Source organism: Solanum dulcamara, chromosome 2, assembly GCF_947179165.1.
Source record: "Solanum dulcamara chromosome 2, daSolDulc1.2, whole genome shotgun sequence".
Taxonomy (NCBI): domain Eukaryota; kingdom Viridiplantae; phylum Streptophyta; class Magnoliopsida; order Solanales; family Solanaceae; genus Solanum; species Solanum dulcamara.
In genome coordinates, this window is record NC_077238.1 from 82,365,490 (window position 1) to 82,389,007 (window position 23,518).

The 23,518-nt window shown below is 31.8% G+C and overlaps 3 protein-coding genes and 1 non-coding gene across 7 annotated transcripts; 1 reads left to right on the plus strand and 3 right to left on the minus strand.

Moving 5' to 3' along the window:
* Window positions 1-1,183: 1,183 nt before the first annotated feature.
* LOC129881128 (probable nucleolar protein 5-2) lies at window positions 1,184-6,673 on the minus strand. Of its 2 annotated transcripts, none has more exons than XM_055955482.1 (9): window positions 6,556-6,673; window positions 5,503-5,609; window positions 5,344-5,385; window positions 4,236-4,415; window positions 3,631-3,795; window positions 3,155-3,355; window positions 2,432-2,929; window positions 2,198-2,332; window positions 1,184-1,945 (listed from the first exon to the last, which is right to left on the minus strand). In XM_055955482.1, the coding sequence occupies exons 2-9, from the start codon at window positions 5,578-5,580 to the stop codon at window positions 1,568-1,570; spliced, it is 1,677 nt and encodes a 558-aa protein (XP_055811457.1). In that variant the 5' UTR covers window positions 5,581-5,609; window positions 6,556-6,673; the 3' UTR covers window positions 1,184-1,567. The 2 variants fall into 2 exon arrangements, with proteins under 2 accessions (XP_055811457.1, XP_055811458.1); XM_055955483.1 differs by having other exon boundaries at window positions 1,761-1,950.
* Window positions 6,674-7,150: 477 nt separating this feature from the next.
* Window positions 7,151-10,759, plus strand: LOC129878975 (uncharacterized). Of its 3 annotated transcripts, none has more exons than XM_055953499.1 (5): window positions 7,151-7,228; window positions 8,153-8,243; window positions 8,755-8,898; window positions 8,989-9,079; window positions 10,376-10,759. In XM_055953499.1, exons 3-5 carry the CDS (start codon window positions 8,785-8,787, stop codon window positions 10,504-10,506), a joined length of 336 nt encoding a protein of 111 aa, XP_055809474.1. In that variant the 5' UTR covers window positions 7,151-7,228; window positions 8,153-8,243; window positions 8,755-8,784; the 3' UTR covers window positions 10,507-10,759. The 3 variants fall into 3 exon arrangements, with proteins under 3 accessions (XP_055809474.1, XP_055809473.1, XP_055809472.1); XM_055953498.1 differs by having other exon boundaries at window positions 8,153-8,219; XM_055953497.1 differs by lacking the exon at window positions 8,153-8,243.
* On the minus strand, window positions 10,540-10,644 carry LOC129881330 (U6 spliceosomal RNA). Its single transcript, XR_008765555.1, has one exon. It is a non-coding gene; the product is annotated as a U6 spliceosomal RNA (small nuclear RNA).
* A 6,376-nt stretch (window positions 10,760-17,135) lies between the features above and the next one.
* LOC129879011 (bifunctional TH2 protein, mitochondrial-like) lies at window positions 17,136-21,722 on the minus strand. Its single transcript, XM_055953500.1, has 6 exons — window positions 21,436-21,722; window positions 20,018-20,126; window positions 19,043-19,327; window positions 18,509-18,926; window positions 18,131-18,397; window positions 17,136-17,901 (listed from the first exon to the last, which is right to left on the minus strand). The coding sequence occupies exons 1-6, from the start codon at window positions 21,630-21,632 to the stop codon at window positions 17,477-17,479; spliced, it is 1,701 nt and encodes a 566-aa protein (XP_055809475.1). The 5' UTR covers window positions 21,633-21,722; the 3' UTR covers window positions 17,136-17,476.
* Window positions 21,723-23,518: the final 1,796 nt, after the last annotated feature.

A 23,518-nucleotide genomic window follows, 5' to 3' on the forward strand; every position in this document is an offset into this window, starting at 1 on the left:
CGATTTCATGAGAAAATAAAATTTATATAAATATTTATTGTATTTTGTAAAAATATTTTAATAGACCCTCTACTTCATTACTAAATATTTTATTAGTAATTGATAATGCCTATGTATAAAAAAAAAAAAAAACTTAACCATTAAGTCTAAAAAAAAAAAAAAAACTTAACCATTAAGTCTATGCTTTGGGACTCATAACATGCATATTCCCTTTTTAGTTCTTTTCCTTTTCTTTTTCTATCAAAAGTCAAAACAAAGAAAAAGAACTTTCCCAAAATAAGAAGAAGAAAAAAAGGATAGACTTAATGGTTAAGGTTTGCATATATATTATTTTTTTAATAATATTTTATTTATAATATTATATAAATATGTTATTATTGTTATTGTAGAAAAAAAGAAGAAACCAAATATAAAAAGTGATTGGAGGATATATATTTGTTTCTTTAAAATTGATGTACAAAATGAATTGATTTACCTTATTTTTATAAAAGAAAAGAAGCTTTTGCGAGATTTTTTTCAAAAAACTATTTGTAAGGTTTTTCAGAAGTTGTTTGCAAATTGTTTGTTTGAATTACTTGTAAGCAACTGCTTCAGCTACTCACAACCTACCTGCTTGATTGCAAATTTCGAAAAGCTATTATAAGGTTTTTCAAAAGCTATTTACAAGTTGCTTGCTTGAGATATTTATATAAGCTACTCGCTTAATTGGATACTCTTTTTCTCTGTTCCAGGTACAAGTCAAGTTGAATTTACAAAAAAAAAATTCAGTGTTAGAAGTATTCAAATCCATAAATTCACTACAAAACAAGGCCGGAACCAATTTGAGACTTGATTGTAATATTTTTTAATATTTCAAATACAAGTATGAAAAAATGTCTATAACTTCTTCCCACCTGAATACATGATACATTTTTATATAACTAAAATCATACCAATTGATTGATTATTGCTTTCTCAGACTTGATCATGTTATATTAGTGAAATTTGATGCAAAAAAAGTTTTACGAATTCTTAAGATTTCTTCGTGTTCATATTTTAATAAAAAATTTAGCTCTACCAGAGAAAAATAGCATAGTAGTGCTACATTTACCAATTCCTCCTCTTTTTGTGAAGATTTCAGTGGAAAATTAATGAATTTGTTCAGTATTAATATAATATGTCTTCCAAATGAAACAAGTACCAATTGTTGAATACTAAGATAAAATTATTTGTAAAATCAATCCAAGAATCTGCATCAAAGTCAGATTACAAAGAGCAAAAACTAATTTAAGACACTGAACCATGCCTAAGTACCAAAACTGTTGATGCCAGTTGATTGCAGGCGGAGTGGCGGTGACTTGGTGAAGAGAATCTATAAGAGAAGGTTCTTGAACCGAGTTACGACCAAATTGAGCATAAAACCAACGAGTTCAATCGAAACAAGGTAACGAGTATAATTCTTAGGGCAGGATCAAGCTTCGAAGGCATGGATGATGTAGGCTGAATAATGGACCTACTTACAGTTACGAGACCAATGACTTAAATAAAATAAAGATGTTGAGAGAAAGTCTTAGCATTTGTGTCCATCTTATTCTTCAGTCTTCTTCTTCTTTTTCTTCTTCTCTTTCTTTTTATCAGCAGTTTCAATTTCATCCTCATCAACATCACCATGTTTTCTTTTCTTTTTCTTACTTTTTTCCACTTCAACATTTTCTTCAGTACCATCGCGCTTCTTCTTCTTCTTCTTCTTCTTCTTCTTCTCCTCCTTCGTACTCGTTTCTTCGTAGTCACCATTGTCAGCACCATCAGTTGATACAACATTATCCTCTGCTTCAGCATGCTGCTGCTTCTTCTTTTCCTTTTTCTTCTCAGCTTCCTTAATTTGAGATGGTGGTTCATCTATATTCATCTTTTGCTCCTCGTTTTCATCACGTCCGAGAATAGAATCAGCAGAAGGATTGTAAACCTACACTGAGGGTAAGTCAATAGCTGGAAATAGAATCAACAAAGTAAAAACAAGACGAGACCTCTCTATAACAATCATCTTCTATAAAAACATTTCATTATACCGGCCATGTTTTCTTTGGAACCGATTTTCATGTTATGTTATAATGTATGTTCTCTATAACAGCATTTCTCTATAGCAGCCAAAAAATATCCGGCGAATGATGTTGTTATAGAGAGGTGTGGCTGCACAAAGTGAAGTCTAGTTCCTGACCTTAGCTGGTGTTATCAATGCTCCTGCGCCGTTCTTACGATCCTTGTCATAAACTTCGATTTTAGGTTTCCCTTTAGCAGAACCAGCTGATTTACCCAACTCTTTGCCTTCTAAAGCTCTTAATCGGGCTTCAAGCTACAAAAGTTGACGACAATCATAATTAGGTGTAACTATGGTATGAGCAGAAATGAAACAAAAACAGTCCCAATTCAATAGTATTTGATAAAGTATTACCTTGACCCGATTCTCCAAACCCATTGTATTATCTTGGCCATCTCCAAGAGCATCATATCGAATTGCCAAAGAAGCTTTACTGGCAAGAGATCTTGCGATTTTACCCTTGTGTTTTGGTGCTGCCTGACCGATCAAAGACGCGTGATATATAAGCCCATACTTGGGAGTAGCGTGCTTCGTCTTTAAAGCTCTAAAGAGTGCCTTTTCTGCCCCAAGTATCTGTACTGTACTTCCAGGTTGTTTTGCAAGATTCATCAAGCTGCCACCATGGGCAATAAGGCGAGCACCAACAAGTTCTCCAACTAGAGCCGTAAGATTTGGGGCAATGGTATTCATCCTGCTCTTCAAATAATCATACAACTGAGCCCGGTACTCCGAGAAGGACAGAACTTGGCTGCATAAATCTTTAATATTCTCCAGATCAAGATCACTGACTTCAGTTCCCATTGAAATCATGGCTGCCTCTTTCAGTTCTGCCTCGACCTCTTCCGGAAGTATCTGCGAACAACCAAGATCATACAAAGATTATGAATTTTAGTTTCTATCAAAGAAGTAAATCATGTTATAGCACAGAAGCGGAATTTGACTGCAATCTGCCACAGCAAGTAAGCGCAGCGAATGTAATATTTGTATTACTACTTTGACCGGGGAAGGGAGTCTTGTTGTTCTTTCTAGTTCAATAAAGAATGATTTTAAAGAGCAAGAAAGAAGTCGAATTCCCACCTCAGAGAAATCAAGCTTTGCGGCATTGACACGGTCACCCATCAACTTAACCGCCTTGGCATAAAGGATGTTATCTTGTACAATCTTTGCGAGCTCGGGAAAATGCCAACCATACCATTCTCGTACCCTCATTGCATAAGTGTTTAGCTCTTTATCAAGATCATCCAACAAACCAATGGCCTGGACAATCATTGTATCCACCTGAAGAGCAACAAATATTGAGTCATAAGCTCTTGTATTAGTTTGGTGAAAAAGGATCACGTCCTCAAGATTATTAAAAATGAAAGTTTAAATAATTTAAAAACTGCAGGAAAATGACATCAAAATCAGAATTCCAATGTCAAACTTTCTGATATGTATTACAGTACGGAGGCCAAAATATTAGTATAAATTTAACCACAAAAGTGAAACGATAACACACACATTGAGATGAGGAACATTAAAAATAATACAACCTATCACAATAGAAAGTTCACCTTGTCAGGACTAAATTTCAGCTTGTATCTTGAAAGACTGTGAGACAAACCCAAACTCATTGGAGCCAAGTCTTGAGTGGCCAGACCAGATATGAGTTCAGTTAACTGACTTCTCAACCCTCTCATCAATTCCATCACAACATTATTGTGAACACATTCAATTTGCTGCAAACATATACTATATCAACTTCAATAAAGAAAAGGAAAGACGCTAAAAACCAAAGACCAATGTTATAAAAGGCGAAAAGCGCCAAAAGACTCTAAGATATGTTAGAGCTTTAATCACAAATGGAGAAAAAAATATAAATGTGAATGTGTCGTCCAAGATTAATAATTATAAGCATGAATAACAAATATATGGACAAAGAAATTGAAGAATAAGTTATGATAAAATGAAATATCAACTGTTTAGTGTCGCCTATTCAGGATTAAGCTCATTGGAAAGGAAAAGTATGCCTTAGAGCCATGCTGACAATATTGAAGCGCCCACTAAGTGAGGTGAAGCATTCAACATGTCTTGCACCTCACTTTAGGGATTAAGCGTGCTTTAAGCACACTTTTGACAACACTGGCAAAGACACAATGAGAAGATGAAAGGAGCTGACCAGTTTCTCTTTAATCGCATTTCCAAGCTTTGAATCAGCAACACCTAGTGTTTCACCATCACAGTGCGCTTTCAAAAACTTTCGTAGTCCTTTGCTAGGCTTGCTATCTATCAATAAAGTTGCTGCTGACAGTGCTTCTGAAGTGTTTTCAAACTTAGAGAAAGCTTTCAACTTGACAACCTGTTTATGTACCATCCAAATTGGTAAAAAGATGACAAACAACAGAACGACTGACAGTAAAAATTTAGGCAGTTCAGTCCTATCCTTTCTGTAAGCTAATCACGCACACACCCAGGGGGCGGATCTAGGGCCACAAGAGGTTCATCCGAACACATTCATTGGAAATTACACTATATATATATAGTAGATGCTGAATCTCCTAGGCTTCATCATGTGATTACTTCTATATATTTTCAATCGCTTTGGTGAAAAAACCGGATTCCGACACTGCACATACCATTCCACATACCCAGGAAAAAAAACAGGTGCAATGTTGTGAGTTAGTCAATCAACTACCCCGCCAATCCAAACTAGTCACACTGACTATAAGAGTCCTTTTTTTTATAAGGTACATTGACTATAAGATTCCTATATATCCAATCCATTCCAATACTAATTTAAGTCAAACCAGGGGTTCGATAAAAACAAAGTTTCTCTGTCTCCCAATTATCTCTACATTGGCAACAAATCCATAGTTCTAACTTCTACCTAGATGGTATACCTATATGGAGCCCTTGTCTCCGTTGTGTTATGTTCTTAAGTCTTCGTTGATTTTGAGAGATTGTAGCTAAGTACACGTGTTTGAAAAGTTTGCAGCTATACTATCTGTGCAACAGAATTCAGATATAATAACCAACATCAACTTTGTCCAGATTTCCGGTGAATGTCTACTTGAAATTTACCTAGATTTCTCCTTGTATTTTTTCCATTGACATATTCTAGATTAACACAGTAAAATATTACCCTCTTGCAACCCCACCTAGAACAAAAATGTAATCTTTTAGCATATTTAATGCACTACAGATATGCAAACAATTGCTTGAAAATATAATCTTCTACTGTTCAATCTCTTAAAGTTCAAGCCTTTAAGCATAGATAGAAAGATAACCTTTCTAGCAGAATCCGACGTTGTAAACTCTTTTGACAAGTCCTGCAACATAAAAAGATTCATCATCAAATACAAAAGAAACTCACAAACCCATAAACATCAATTTGCATTACAATTTATTATGAATAATAATCAAAGCTAAGTTAAACACTTTGGTACCTCTACTTTAGAGAGCTTTCCTTCATCAAGTACTTTGAAAAGCGCAAAGCCTGCCGGCGTTTCAAATAATACTAGCATTTTTACTGCTTCCTTACTCCAATAAGCACCTAAAGATAATAGTTAAAAGCATAAAAATCACATGGGATTCCAAGAAAAAAAAGCATCTGAACTAGTAATAATTAACAAAGAACAATGGACCAAACACCAGTCACCAGCATTACACACTATAATCCATTAAAGAAAACTCCTTAACACAAATATGCACTAAAAATGATTGTTAAAAGCATAAAAAAACAAAAGGGGTTCCAAGAAAAAGTATATTAACTTGTTAAAATTCACAAAGGAAAAAATTTGGAGCTGCCCTTTTGTTAAAAGCAATTGGTAAAACAGCATTATACACTATAATCCATTAAAGAGAACTCCTTTAACACAAATATGCACCTAAAGAGCATAAAAATCACTAGGGGTTCCAACAAAAAAGCCTATTAACTTGCTAAAAATCACAACTGATACAAAAACAGTAATACAGAGACTATAGTCTAGTTCAAGAAAACTACATAACAAAATTTGCACTCAAGGGTGTAAGTTAAAAGCATAAAAAAAGAAAAGGGATTCCAAGAAAAAGTATATTAACTTGTTAAATTTCACAAAGGAACAATTTTGGAGCTACCCTTTTGTTTAAAGCAATTGGTAAACCAACATTACACATTATAATCCATTAAAGAGAACTCCTTTAACACAATATACACAGCATAAATATCAAAAGGGGTTCCAACAAAATAGCCTATTAACTTGTTAAAACTCACAACTGATACAAAAACAGCAACACAGACTATTATAGTCTAGTTCAAGAAAACTCCTTTTAACACAATATGCACCTATAGATAATCATTAAAAGCATAAATATCAAAACAAAAAAGTATATTAACTTGTTTAAAATTCACAACTTGATACACAAACAGCATTAGTCTAGTTCAAGAAAATTCATGTTTCAGTGAAAAAAAATTGTTGAAAAGTCTTTTCGTGTGAGATGAATGAAGAGAAAATACATACAATTTCAATTGTTGTCTTGGAAAAAAGACAAGTAGAGGAAGTTCACGGCAAGAGAGTAAAAAGTTAGCGGCGGAGGAAGTGTTAGGCAAAATGGCCAAATATAAACTTGAAGAACTTTGTAGTTAGGGTGGAAGTTAACACATTTATTTATTTTTTGTTTGGGGGGGGGGGGGATAAAATAGAATAAAAAGAGGTATATATAAAAAAAGGAAAAAAAATTAAAAATATTTTGGTGCACAAAGATTAAAAAAAAAACACATTTTAAGTATGATTCGAATTCGTTATTTATAAGTGGCATAATTTATATTAAATTACTATCAATTTTTGTGTTTTAATGATTTAGGGATATGAAAATATATGTTAATCAAATGTGGGAAAAAGTTTATGCATGATCATATCATGCAAATATTGATTTTGATGTAGTCTAATTTCAAAGTAATTGGCTATTTTTTGGTCATGTTTACAAGTCAAGTGCCATAACAAAATTTTATGGTAATAATTATTTTCTAAAATTATTTCAATTTTCTCAAATATAACAAAGTGTAATTACAAAACTACCCTATCCCATTATCTGACCATCTTCTACCCCCCTCGCCCTAAAACCCTCAGACCTAAAACCCTTCAAGCACTTATCTCCACTCTTAACACCATTGCTGGCATTCAGAGTCTTGAGGTAAGTTTCTTTCTCAATTTCACTGCTGATTTTTGTCTCTAGAAAATCATCAAATTGAGTATCTTTCTTGGTCTTGTGAATCAAGAATTGATTTTTGTCCATATTTATGGATACTGTGCTAAATTTTTATGTATATGATGAGCAAAAGTTTTTTTTTTTCTATTTTATTTACTTGTTTAACTCGAATTCCAAACCCCATATGCTGAATTTTTCAAGAAACTAAAGGATATAGAAGTCTTAGTTGTTAGGTATCCAAATATGTTCATAGGCGGAGCTAGGAGTTGAAGATTATGGGTTCTGAACTTGCCATCGAATGTGTAGCTCGTCTTAGTTAACAATTGAATATTTATACCTATTTAATAGATTTTCTAAATGTGTTACTTGAGTTGAAGTTCTACGGAAAAATCTCTCTGCCTTCACAAGGTAAGGTTTGCGACTTTGCATACACTCCACCCCCTGCAAACTCCACTTGTGGAATCACATTGGATATGTTGTGAATAGATTTTCTAATACAGATTTAAGCAAAAGTTACTTGATTCATCCGAACCCATAGCTGATGATCAAGCTCCGCCCTTGAACATGTTGAGTTGTGTGCACCATCTTGTCTAAAAGTTTATTCAATTTATTTAGTTCACTGCTCCCTTTATCCGTTGTATCATTCCAAGTAATTCATCAAATTGAGGAATTTTGTATCCGTTGTATCATTCCGAGCAATTCATCAAATTGAGGAATTTTCCTAGTCCTCTGAATCAGGAATCGATTTTGGTCCATATTGGTTGCCACAGTGCTAAAATGCTGATTTTTTTCAGTTGTTAGGTAGCGTAACATGTTGAACTGGTACAATGTGTACCATCTGGTCTAAAAGTGTAAATTATTAGGGAGGTATGATTCTACTTATTTAGTTCACTGCTTCCTTTTTCTCAGTTGTATCGTTCTGAGCAATTCACCAAAATTTGGCCCTTTAAATCAAGAATTGATTTAATCCCTTTAGGTAAGGTGACAGGGCTGGATTCAGGTCAGTGATGAACAAAGCCCAAATTTTTCTCGTATTTTAAAGCTTATTCAACTCAACTGCCAAACCCCATGTGCTTATTTATTTTCAAGAGATATAGAAGTTCAAGTGATCCGTGTTGAACTATGTGACTGTCTCATCTTAAAAGCTTAAACAATAAGAGATATGACAGTTTTATTTACCATATCTGCTTCATTTTATATGACAGTTTTTGATTAGATGCAGAAGTTAGGTTGTTTATTCGGCTTATATATATTATGCTTGTGATAGTAAAACAAAACTAGTAAAGTAATGGTTGAAAAATTAGTTTGATAAAGAAACTGTCACAAAAATTTAAATTATTTTGAAAACTGGCTAAATAGATTGGTTCAAACATTTTGGAACATCTAAAATGGAAAGAGTATCATATAAGTTCGGAAGGATGGAGTATTTATTTTTTGGTCATCTTTGAACCTCTCGGTGTGCTCTGACTCTGTGTAGAGTGATCTAAAAGACAGAACTTTTATTTATTTAGGACTTCGCGACAAAACAAAGCTAGCTGCAGATGGAAATGTGCCCAGACTGTGGAAAGTTATTGCAATATGAGTTGCCTCATATGGACCGTCCAGCCAGATTCTTTTGCCCTGCATGCCCTTTTGTTTGTAACTTAGAGAACCGGGTAAGATAACTAGAAAACTTATCATTGGGTCCTTTTGTTATCCCGTATCCATTCAGTAAGTTTACTTTTTTTTGTTACATGGTTTGATAGCTTAAGATGAAGAAAAGGCAGCCTTTGGTTAAGAAACAAATGGATCCAGTGATTTCGACAGAAGACATGGATAATGCTTCGACTGCTGAAGGTCTTACAACTTTCTCTACTTATAGCTTCTTGGTTTTATCATGATTTGTTTCCACTGCTTACACTTTATGATCTAAGAATTGGTTGTTGTATGAGTTAGAAATGTTACATCTAAAATTACTAACCAAATGCCGAATTTTTTTTGAAGAACCTTCAGAGTAAAAATAGTTAGAGAAGAAAGTTATACATTTATAATATCATGAGGACGTTAGATGACGTAAGTGACTTCTTATTTCTTATAGCTATTGTCTTAAACAGGCCAAAAGTTTGAATTATTGTTCTAATAATTGGTTGTCCATTGAGTTTAATGGGTTTTAAACGTAGATATAACTGTCTCCTTGGCCATATATGTGATGTTTCCGTTGTATAGAGATTTATTCTCTTAGTTTGTAACTGATTCTTATATACGTGTGTACATATAATAGATTGAGGTAATCCTCTTTCCTCTCCTTGTATTATCCAATCAAAGTTTAACTCTAATACTACTCCCTCCTCCTCTCCTTGAACAATTATTGTTGATACATAAAAGTTAGTGAAAGCCTTTTTATAGATTACCTATGGCAATTATTTTTTGATTAACCGAGGGAATCTATGGACTATTCTGTTAGTTAACATGTTAAGGTTGTTCTGGTATGACTTATGACCAATCTCCATATGTGAATTTCTTTGGCAACCACAGTCTTCTTCTATCAGTAAATGGTTAATATTTCTAGTATGTTCATTGGCCTATGAACTTCACATTGCAGCTTCCTTCCTTATTTCTTGTAGTTGTATGTATTTTTGTTCCATAAATATAATTTGAACGAGATGGTTATTTTTCTGTGGATAGTATAGACTCAGTTTGTGACACGCGTCTGCCTTTCTACTTTCCACGAGTAAAAAAAAATATAATAGTAACTGAAAGAGCTAGAGAGCTAGAGCGAAATACTTGTGTCGAGTAACAAGAATGACACTTAAATTGGAATAGACAGAGATCTAGCATATTCAAATACCACAAAATATTCAAAGTTTCTCTTTTAATCCCCAAAAACTCAACTCAAACCAAGCAAAATGAACTAAAGGGAACATCGGCAATTGGTAGTTTGGCATTTGTACTTTTACCATCTTGTGCAGCTAAACAAATATTCTGTTTTCTGTTTCCTAGAAGGAGAAACAACAACTACGGCTTAGTCCCAAGACAACTCATGAAATTTAGAGCTACTATACATCTGTTGTATTTTTTTAGACAACTCATGATATTTAGAGCTACTATACATCTGTTTTCTTGCCCTTATGCTGCTCTATTCTCTCTTGGCAGTGCCATGTCCGGCGTGTGGTTACAGGGAAGCTGCATATTATCAAGTCCAGATAAGGTCAGCAGATGAACCCATGACTACATTTTACAAATGCAAGAACAAGATGTGTGGAAACAATTGGAGAGAAGACTGAAATGGTTTTAGGATAACTATGTATCCTTCAATAGTTTCTTGGGATCGTTTCTCGATTTGTGCACACCATCCTTGCGCAGGGGCCATGCTGATCTTCTCAGTATCATTTCAATTTCATCCCGGATGTCCCTAGAGATACCTGTATTCGGCAAAAGTCATGTACTCTTAAGTCCAAGCATTGGTCCTCCAAGAGTCTTAACTTGTTATGAAATTTTGTCAGTGTGATATTACAAGGTGTTGATTGTGATGCTTCATCTTTTGTCTATTGCCATTTTTTCTCTGAGATAGAGTTACTCGGTACTTGTGCAAAAAGTGTCTCATCGAAGGCAAAACACGAGATGATTTCTTCCTATTTGTCTAACCTTAGTGGATAAAATTATTCAGTACTTGTGCTGGTGGAACATAGTAGGTACATCGTAGAACTAGTCGAGGTGCGCTCAAGTTGGTCCGGATACTATAATTATAAAAAAGAAAGGTACAAAAAAGTTGTGACACTCTAGCTTAGGATTGTTGAGCATACAAGGAAGCATGCCTTACACTTTAGTGACGTGTATTAAAGTCGTGTTGGTTTAGACTCACAAATTCGATTATAAAAACAAGTGCCGTATAAAATTCATACTATTTTTTAGATATAATTATTTTTTTCAAAATTCGCCACATTATAGATGTAGGGTTCGATTCTCATTACTCATAACATTGAAAAAAATCTAACTATCTAATCGGAAAAATGAATAAAATATTACGGAATTATAACTTTATTATTTAGCTTGTGAATTCTCATTTCAACTAATTAGGCACTTTGATAATTAATCTAATTAATTAAGTTTGTGGTATTGATGAGTCATAAACCAATAGAAAATTATCAATTGATTGATTCTTTTTCTTGTTTTTATTTGTTTGTTTAAATTTTGTCAGTGTGATATTACAAGGTGTTCGATTGTGATGCTTCATCTTTTGTCTATTGCCATTTTTTTTTTTGAGATAGAGTTATTCAATATTTGTGCAAAAAGTGTCTCATCGAAGGCAAAATACGAGATAATTTCTTCCTATTTGTTTAACCTTAGTGGATAAAATTATTCAGTACTTGTGCTGGTGGAACACAGTAGGTACATCGTAGAACTAGTCGAGGTGCGCTCAAGTTGATCCGGATACTATAATTATAAAAAAGAAAGGTACAAAAAAGTTGTGACACTCTATCTTAGGATTGTTGAGCATATAAGGAAGCATGCCTTACGCTTTAGTGACGTGTATTAAAGTCGTGTTGGTTTAGACTCACAAATTCAACTATAAAAACAAGTGCCGTATAAAAGTCATACTATTTTTTAGATATAATTATTTTTTTCAAAATTCGCCACATAATAGGTGTAGGGTTCGATTCTCATTACTCATAACATTGAAAAAAATTTAACTATCTAATCGAAAAAATGAATAAAATATTACGGAATTATAACTTTATTATTTAGCTTGTGAATTCTCATTTCAACTAATTAGGCACTTTGATTATTAATCTAATTAATTAAGTTTGTGGTATTGATGAGTCATTAACCAATAGAAAATTATCAATTGATTGATTCTTTTTCTTGTTTTTATTTGTTTGTTTAAATTAATCTCTTTTAGTTATTATACTAATATTTTCTGCTAATTGTGACACGTACACCAACTAATTAAATTAATCATGATTAATTAGTTGACTTTTTTGGTAATGAGACAACAAAAATTGAGAGGTAAACAATAATATTTTGTTTGTTTTTCTTCAATTAATCCCTTTTACTTATTATACTATTTTTTCCGCTAATCGTGACACACGTAAATCAACTAATTAAATTAATTATGATTAATTATTTGAATTTCCACTAAACTTTTTGATAATGACACGACAAAACTAAGGGGTAAACAATAATCATTATCTTACTATCAATTTTTTTTTTATATATACTCAAACCTAAGATTTTTTATTAATCATTATCTTACTATCAAATATTTTTTATATATACTCAAACCTAAGATTTTTTATTAAGGATAAAAAGAGATTCCACTAATCACCATATTGACCTTTAGTATATAGTGAATATCCTTCGATTTTTTAGCTTCCTAAAATTTATCAAAGCACTAGTCGAAAATTTAAATATTTTCATATTATGAATCCTTTACTACATCTATTAAAGGTTAATTAAATTCGAAAAGCTTAATTAAATTTAAATCATGTACTATAGGACTCATATTTGAGATCGACGTTCCCAATAACAAAAAAAATAATATAAGAACTCAAATGGAAGACTTTTGGTTAATAGTATGAAAATCCAGTCATTCCATTCCAATCCACGTCTATTATCAAGAATAGTGGGGAAGGGAGCGAGATCAAGCCGAGCCATTAGTAGAGTAAGCCCTTTCTACGTGTAAGTTGAATATGAATAAATGAACAAGTTGAATATGAATAAATGAACACGGCCTCAATCTGCGCTAATAAGACAAAGAAATGAAGAGTCTACGCCTTGAATGAATCAACAACAACGGATTAGTGGAATTTAGGGATCAAGAGACGATAGGGAGGGAATGGCCTATCAATCATTGGTTGACCTTCCCTTGAACCAATCACGGAGCTCTCAACTGAATTGTTTAGGTTCTGAAATTCCATTCCTAGTTGGGGCTTTATATTTTATACAAAAGCCACAATAATCAAAAGCTACCTTTATTATATATTGTTGTTGAGCCACAACAATTTACTTCTTCTTTTTTTTTGGCTATTAGGGTTATATAAAACTCATATTATTAATTATTTCTCTTTCATTAAAATTGCAATTATGAATTGACAAAAGAACTTAATAATAAATTTCTCAAACTGAGGGGTTAGATCATGGATGAAACAAATATTTTTTTTCTTCAAAATTACAAGAAATTAAAGATACAAGATTGCTCTATCATTTAAAGATACAAAATAAAAGAGCAAAAAAAAAAAACTTGACCTCCCAAATCAAAACTAAACTTAGGGAGTGAAAAATAAAATACAAATAAAAAGAAATAAATCAAAATAAGTTTTGAATCATAAAAAAAATAAAAATGGAGCCAAGCATCAGACTTGCCTAAGAGTTGCAAATTCTTCAATATTTCATCCTCTTTTCTCTTGTTCTTGATTCTTCCATCTTCACATAACTTTATGATAAATGAACATGAAAAAATAATGATAATTATTAACTTCTAACATTTCCATAAACTTAAAAAGAGATTATTATTTTTAATCTAAAAAATGTTAAGATTAAAAATAAAATAAAAAATGAAGAAGAACAAGAAGAAGAGGTAGAGGAGGAGATAAGAATTTCAGCAGCAAAATGGTGGAATATTTATAAGAGAAAATTCAAAGTAAAAAGGCTTCTCTTTTTTTTTTGTGGTGGAACACAAATGAAAGCACATCAATAAATACATACATAATATATGTCAACTGGATACCTAATAAATTTAGGTGATAAGATTAAAAATATTTTAATAATAAAGGTCTGTGTCACATGCATATTCTTTATATTAGTTAAAATAAGTAATAATAATGGTGTTCAGGTAAGTTTGAGCATGCCTCGATTATATATATCATCAAATTTTGATTACCGTCTATTGCTATTAACATAAATATCAAATAATTCTATCTAAGTCTCTTGATTATCTCTTACCAATATAAATACTGAATAACTTTAATTTTTTAAGACCTATGCAAATGGGTAAATCATTTATTATTATTTTTTTGTTAAAATTTAAATTCTATTTATATTATTCATTTAATTTACTATATAGTATATATTTTTTTGATTTCTCACTCGATATCTATTAATATTTTGATAAATTTAAATTTGTATTATGTAAGATCTATTAAAGAAAGACTCATTTCTTATCAAAAAATTCTTGTTCACGTAGATTAAATTTAAAATTTTTAATTAAAACTAAATGAATCATATTCATCTCAATACAACCGACCAATAATTTCTTTTTCAATATATGTCATAGAATATCTTATAAATAAAAAAACATATACTTAAGGTTAAGTGGGAATCTGAGGAAGCCAAGGTAAATGAAAAGACACAAAAACAAAACTTTGGCCTACTCAGATCAACTTTTAAAAGTTATAAAAGTAATAATTATTTTTGGTTTTAGATATTCATGAATTATTATCTGATCTCTCTTGGAATTCTGAATATATCAATAAATAATAAATTATAGTGTTTTTCTAATGATCAATATCTATAATAATATTTTATTATAATAATTAATTTTTTTTGGAAATAATTTTTCATAATATATTACGTGCTGAAAATTTTGATTTAGGGAGATGTGGACTATATGTTGATCTTACCTACTCAGGTGTTTTTATAACAATCATCATTTATAATAATATTTCACTATAATATTACCTTTTTTTAGGAAATAATCTTTTATAATATATTATATCATATGTTTTCTATAATAATATATTATATTATATTATTACAACAAAAATTATCTTTAACAGCAATACTTTAATTGCAGTTAAATATATATTTTTTAGAGACGATTAGTACTCTCTGTAAATGTCCCTTAAAGCCTACAACGATATTGAATTTAATGACCATTAACTAATATCGATAAATATTTTAGCATTTTTTATTAATATATATACTTATTGTCAATTAAAACTAATTTTTGTTGTAGTGTATTCGGATAAAATACGTTCAATTTAAAGTAGTTTGACAATATTTTTACGTACTAAATTAATTCCAAAAAAACAAAAAAAAACTATGATGTACATCATGGGTGGGGGTGGGGGGGATGGGGGGCTGTTCTCTTTAAATTTAGATTTTGTGATTTATTATTAGTGGGGAAAATAATGAAAATATTTGAGTTGGTCATCAACTATATTTGGTCTTGCTCTTGGTCTTGGTCATGGTGGTGAGGGATTCAATTTATGAACTTAGAATATTATAAAAACAATTATTTTTGTGGGGTCTATGATTCTATAAAAATAATTACTTTTTGTGGGGTCCTAAACCACGCACCCCCATGAAGGATAATCAAAGACTCAAATCAAAGATGAATCTTTAATCCACTAAAGAAGAAACAAGATTGGACAATTCATAATGACTTTTTAGGCCAACTTAATTAAATTTCATTAATTGTTTACCTTGTGACAACTGACTAACTATGTTTTCTTTCATACTAATAGCTTATTTAGATTGACTTATTTTGAAGCACTTTGTAAATTGAAAACTGCTTATAAATTTTAAAAAATGTAGTTGCAGGCCAACTTTTTTTTGACTTATAAGTTGAAAATTATAAAATGCTTAAAATAAGTTCATTCAAATAAACTCAATTATTTATTAGGGCTTATTTTAAGCACAAAATAACTTTAAGTTGGCCAGTCAAACACTCAAAAAAACTAAAAACAGCTTATAAGCCAATTCAAACTGCCTCTAAATTCCCACTTCACAAAACAAAAGAAACTTTAAACTATATAACATACTATAATAAAAAGAAATATTTAGAAGTAATAGATTTTCTTTCTAACGATAATATTTATCGTCGTAAATATATTTAATAACAATTAAGTTAATGTTATTGTATTCATAATCACTAAAGTACAGCAATAACCAAGTGAAATTTCATAACTTAGGGTCTGAGGAGGATAAAGTGTACGCAGACCTTATTCCTACCAAGGCAGGACGGCTGTTTCCGAAAGATCCTCGGCTCAGTAAAAGCATAAAAATGGTCAGATAAAGATAAGAAGTTCAAAGCGATATGGCTAAATACTTTAGTGATTATGGATCCATAATCACTAAAGTATTTAGTGATATTTATATAAAATGTTGATTATAAATATTTATATTATATTATTATCATTAAATATAATATAATAATAATTATATTATTACCGTAAAAACCTTTGTTTGTTTGTTGTAGCGTCATAAGACTTAAAATCCCCACCATATTATGATTTTTCATCAAAAGATTGTTTTTCTTTTGACTCCTATATATATTATTATTATTATTATTATTATTATGAACCCTACATTTTCTAATTTCTAGGTGGGGGCATATAGCTTTTGACTTGGTTCACTAAGTGGGCATGTCGGCTGAAGAATTGGAGATTTTAATTTCACCAAATAGTTTGCTCGCACTCAATGTTTACATTGAACTGAATAATTAGTTAAAATTATTTAATCATAATTAGGTGATAAATATTAAGTGTGAATAAGATTTTATTGTTAACACACTATAGGTTAAGGGCGAAAATAATATTTCCACAATCAGGTTATTTATTAAAATAGTAGTAATAGGTATACTTCTGAGATTCTTATCTTTTCTTTTATATATTGCGTTGTTTGACTGGCTATAAAGTTTAAAAAAGAAAGACTTTTGACACATATCAAAAGCAAATTTTATGATCTTGAACTTGTTATGCCATTTTTGTGGCCATAACATGTCAAAAGTCTCAAATCGTTCATAGTTATCGTGGATTGACTCACAGTAACGAGGCTAGTCTTCCCCCTCCCCGTGAATGGAGAAACAGTGTGGGGGGAGGAGGAGGAGGGGGATCCTCAACTACTATGCCTCAATCCCAAACGAGAAAGAAAAGGTTAACAATACAAAAGGGCAAAAACAATAACTAGATGATTGACTGTATAGAATGTCTTATGCATTTAACAATAGTACTTGTTCTTAATAGCTGCAAAACAAAAAACAAAGCTATGAAGCTATAAATTTTCAGCTCACTATCTTTTCTTGTACTGAACAGCAAGAATTTGTAACAAAACAATCATGTATAAAACACTTGAGCAATATTGTTGAAGCACCAACTTCCTCACGATGATTCAACGAATCAAACATTTACACTTCTGAAGAGATGGTCTTGTAAAATGAGTTGATCTGTGGACTGCAATAAAACTTGCCACCATGCTGTATTGTATGATCTAATATCACTATGTATGAATTTCTGTACGTCCTAATTAACACGACTAATCTGTGTACAACGATCCCAGTATGAACATGTGAATCTCAGCCCAGCTAGAAACGGTATAGAGAACACCAGAGAGTCTGTTCCAACTAGTTGAGTCTTTCTCAGTAAAAGTCTTCTGTTTCTCAACAATGCCACGGTACAGCGGAATGAAAGAAACACCAAAATGATTCCCAACTCTCATTAGACTTGGACTTGGATTAAACACAATGCCAATATCTGCTTGTAGCAAGCAAAGCAAATCACTCATGGTATCCCCAATGTGAACAATCAGATTCTTTTTGTCATTGCTGTAGTTGTTTAAAACTTTACTGAAGGTTTGAACCTTGTCAAAGGGGCATTCAACTTTCTTAACAATTACACCAGTGGAAACATTTTCTTCAAATATTAACTCATTCGCGTGCACATTCACAACATCCAAACCCCCTATTCAAAACAAGGCAAGAAAAGGAAAGATTTTTAGTTACAAGGTATGGTGCTCGGACTCTCTAAAAATGTTGTCGCAACCATGTACGATCCGACACACACCATCAACATTATTAAGTGTCCGAGCAACTTTACCAGAATACTACGTTATCTAACCAAAATATAATCAAAGGTCATATATGATTCGACAAAATACATTTTTCACTAGTTCTAATCTGCAAGAAAGTACCTGATGAAAAGGCAGACCTTATAAGGTCACTGCACCAACAACAAGAGAGGACATGAATGTCTGCATTCAACTGTTCATTTTTTATTATGCTCTGGAAGAAGTTTTTACAACCATCCTGAATAATCATCAGCTCCCCAGCTCTCTTTATGTCTTCAAGTTTCAGACCTCTCAGTACTCCAGATTCACTCACCCTTGTATTAGCTCTTTTCTCAAAATCTGAAAGCTGCTCAAGTGCTTTATGCAGCCTTTCATAATCAAGTTTTTCAGCTGTGAAGTAGGAATAAACTCTTCGATATCAAATTCATTTCATCTGGACTGACAATATCCGACAATTGGAAGGCTGAACAACAGCAAAAAATAACAAGAATGAATGTTTACCTTTTTCAAAAGTGAGCAACAGTGTGTCTATGCATTGCTCATATTCATCGGTATAGTCCTTACAGATATCGTCCCATGTACTTTTAAGATCATCTGACAACAGTCGAACAAGTTGATTCTCTGGTTGATCTTCACCAGATTTTGGTGCTGATACAATTGTCATTTCTGCCAATATGGCTGAAGAATCAATAACCGTGCATGTCAAATCAAACTTAAAGAATATCACAAGCCGTTCTTCATCAAGATTGTGCTCTCTTGATATAGGGATGACAGATTTCTGATCAAGTGGCTGCGCTAACAAGAACCCCAATTCAATTTTCATTGCTTGATGATAAAGCTTCTCAATGATGCTGAGCTCGTTGCCTGTCAAAGTGATGCTTAGTTTGTCCAACAAGTTCTCATTTTTCTTAACCAATTCCTGTGTTCAAAAAACAAAAGTGAGCCAGTGCAGTAAAAGTGTGTCACATTATGTTAAATCTTAAAAACCAGCTGAATTCAGCAGTATGACAAACAAGGTACAGACAAGCCACGAACCTCCAAACTTTCAGAAGCATAAGCTCGAATGGTTGTCTTATATAGATGAGTTGTATTCCCCTGAAGAAACATTAGAAGCTCCTTACCAAGGTAGGCATAAAGTCTAAGGCAAGGAATCATAGCACCAAGGATATAAGCTGGCAACTTAGTTCTCTCAAACGGTGTTTCAAATGTAGCAGGGTTTACTCCTTCAATCCTTCCTGAGGCTGTAGCCTTTAAGAACTCTGTCAACTTGACTGTTCTGGGATTGAGAGTGCACTTATCGCCAATATGAGCGTCCCACTCCTAAAAGTGATTTGTGATTTATGAAAGAAATGGGAAATTTAAAGGTTACTAATAAGAAATACTTTGATACATAGCACTTCAAATGCAATATCATAAGAAAAAGAGATAATGATCAAAAACACACTTGAAATATCACGTTTTTGCGAGTTTTCTACCCGAACTATCATGTGTTCGTTTTTCCTATCAGAACTATCACCAATAATTCAGTCCTATACCCATTGTTGACCCCTAGTTTAAGCTCGTCTTTTCTTCTTCCTCTCTTATAATCATCCTCACTTATTTCCACTATATTTTTTCCGGATTCTTCGACAATTTTACTTATATGCTCCTCAAGACATCTTATGTGCCCAGTAAGCCCTCTTCTTAGAGCACATCCCCTAAATGGACTACAATATGCCATCCATTTGACCGTGTTGTGTGCAATTGCTTATAGGTTTTTCTAGGCATTTAAGCTTTGCATGTCAAGAGTATTAGTTAGACTAGATACAAAAACTATGAAATTCTAGAGAAACATCTAAAATATTTTGTAAGTAGAATACCTATCCAACTGCAAAAATTTCCCCGTGGAGAGGAAGCAAATACAAAGATGTACTAAATTATATTTAATAAGCAGAAAGTAAGCAATGATAAACAAGTGTTTGATGAGAAACTAGAACTAAAGGTGAACAAGAGAAAGAACATATATCTCACTTTAAGAAACGCATCTTCCATCTTGAATTCTCTAATGGAAATCATCCGCATTTCACGAAGGGCCAACTTTGCATCATCATCATCAGTACACTTTTCTGCAGCTTCATACCTGCAACACATTTTGGTGTTTTTTAACTTTCCATGAACTTCATAAACAGAATAAAAATATCAAACAACTTATACATAGGTAAAACAAGTTCATTCACAACCAAAAACTCAACCATTTATCCTAATTCCTACATTTATTAGCACCAATACAGAGTACCAAAACCAACTAGACCCCAAAAATCCTGCATCATCTTATGACAAGATATCTTTTCCAATGATGAATTTCCAAGATTTTCTAAAAGAGATCCCAAAAACCAATAATCTTCCCCCCATAAGTAACCATTCGACACTCGGGAAAAAAATGATGGCAGAACATAATTTGATTAGTTCTTGCATATTCTCATTGGAAACGAAACCAACCAATCATGTCTCAATCCTAAAATTAGTTAGCATCAACTTTAGAACTCCTCTAAATTCATCCTGATCTCACTAAGTCCATTGCATTTCGATACTAAATAATTTCATTCTGCTCTATTATGTCATAAATTAGCAGCAAACACCATTGCATGGATGGTTATACAACAACAACAGCATTAAAGATTAAGGGTTGAAAAACAAGAACACCCTCTGCTCAAAGCATTTCCCACTTCAACTAACATTTCACTATTTTGATTCAAGAAGAACAGCAACTTAACTTACTATATCTGCAGTTACCAAAAATGGAAACTCTAAAAAAAAGAATCAATCCAAACCAATTCAGCTCCAAAGTTACTCAATAATCGAAAAATGGCAAAACAAATTGGGAGTAAAATCTTTCTAAACAAGAACTAGAAGACTACTCACTCAATTATCAAGATTCAAACTGAAAAAACTTTAACTAACATTTCAAGAAATGTATATCTTTCCCACCATTTTCATTCAAGAATAATAGCAACTTAACTACTTTATCTGCAGTTACCGAAAATGGAACTCTAAAAAACGAATCAACCCAACCCAATTCAGCTCCAAAGTTAATAACTGAAAAATGGCAGAACTAATTGGGAGTAAAATCTTTCTAAACTTAACTAACATTACAAGAAATGTATATCATTCCATCATTTTCATTCAAGAATAATAACAACTTAAATACTTAATCTGCAGTTAACGAAAATGGTCAAAAAGAACGAAGAGTTAATAGTAAAAAACACACCTAAACTATCACATTTTCTCAACTATCCACAATTCCATTTTCGCGCCTATTGTCGATTGAAAACAAATATTTGGAAAACTCAGTATCGATGTATGTTTTTGATCATTAACTCAAAAACGAATGAACCCAACTCAAGTTACTACTCAATAAATGAAAAAATGACAAAAACAAAAATTCTTACGCTTTAGCAAATGCTTTTTGGTAGTAAGGATCTTGAGCTATGAAATTCATGAATGTGCCAATTTTTAGATTCCCCGAAGCTAAACAAACAATAAACGGAGTCAAAAGACCAAGACTTGACACTTTCTTGAACTTGTACCAACATTTTCTTGATATATACATTGCTTCCTCTCTGGGTATATTCTTATCTTCCTCCATTGTTGAAACAATGCAGAAAAATGGTTCTTGGACGAAAAAATGGAAGTTCTTGAAATTTTTGATTCTACTGTACTAAGTATTCTTTTTGGAATTTGGAGAATTGATGTACTATATATATATAGTAAGGGGGAGGGTGATAGTGACTTGGGTGGAAAAAAAAATGACAAAAAGGTGGGTGGATTTAGGAGTAAAAAAAAAAAAAAGAAATTCCGTCTCAAAATAAGTATTTTTTTTCTTATCTCGAGAATTAATTTAACTAATTTTGAAGTTATAATAAAAACATTATATGAAAAATATTAGATGTTGTAAATTTCTTTAATGTTAATATGATGAAAAAGTACGATTTAAAATGCTCGTTAAAGTTTACATAGTTTGAATTTCGAAAAGTGAAAAGCGATGAAAAAATTAACAGAGGTATTTTAGTACACACGAGAAAATTATGTAATTTCTTTCAATTTGATATTGGTGATAGTCAGAATGTGTGTGAGCTGATCTGTATTGTCAGAATGTGTGTGAGCTGATCTGTATATCATTTTATGTCAGTATTGAATGAAACTGTTGTGAATGAAAAACGTGAACAAGATTCAAATTTTAGTAGAAAGGAAAAATGTTATGTTGTATCTTTGAATCATTCTAGATATTGACGATACTCGAAATGTGTGTAAGTTGATTTGTGTATGGCTTTATGGCAATAGTCGAATGACACTCATTGTGAATGAAAAACGTGTATTAGGTTCAAATTTTAGTAGAAACGAGAAAGTTAAGCTATTTTTTTCAATTTGAATATGCGTAGGGATTGATGATAGTCACAATGTGTGTAAGATGATCTGTATAACACGACAATTTCAAATGAAACCAGCTGTGAATGAAAAATGTGATCAAGCTTCAGATTTTAGTAAAAACAACACAAAATACATTATTTCTTTCAATTTAAAATTGTCTAGATATTGATGATAGTCAGAATGTGTGTAAGTTGATCTGTATATCACTTTATGACAATATTCGAATAAATATTGTTGTGAATAAAAACGTGAACAAGATTTGAATTTTAGTAGAAACGAAAAAGATTATGTTATTTCTTTCAATTTGAATCTGTCTAGGTAGAAGAGTTATTGTGAATGAAAAACATGAGATTAGATTGCTTGAATATTTAGTTTAATTAAATTCTTTCAATTCCGATTACCTCTTTTTTCATTAGGGAAGGACTTCCTCGCAATTTTTTTTAATTTGAATCTGTTTAGATATTGATGACACTCAAAATGCAAGTAGATTAATTTGTATATTACTGTCATGACAATATTTGAATGGAAATCGTTTGAATAAAAAAGAGACAGAATAACGTAAATTTTCAGTCAAATTACTTGTTATTAAAATTCACATCAACTCAAATTAATATTTATGTCACAATATTACCTTTTTTCCAACTTCCTTTTTAGGTAAGAAGAACACTATTTGAATTAATACAATTGGAAACTATGATAACACTATTCTTTTTTTTGGTATCAATAAATTTTGTAAAAGACGAGATTAATAAATAACATATCAATCTACTAGTATTAATTGTGTCATTCTATTTTGGGATATAAAATCATTTTAGAGATAATTCCACTATTTTGTAGTTATATTACTTTAATAGTTAATACTATATGGATCAAAGTTGTGTTTACTTTGTACTATTCGACAAACTAACATATATAAATTATATTATATAATATAGAAGATCACAAGCACATATGTCGATTAAATTTATTTATTATAAGGTTGAAGCAAATAGACGCTACTCACGCTGTGAGTTCAAATGTGTATGTCTAAGTGATTGCATACGCCTTCATGCAGTTTAAGAACTACAAGAAGAATTATCCGACACATGATTTGGAACTAACAAC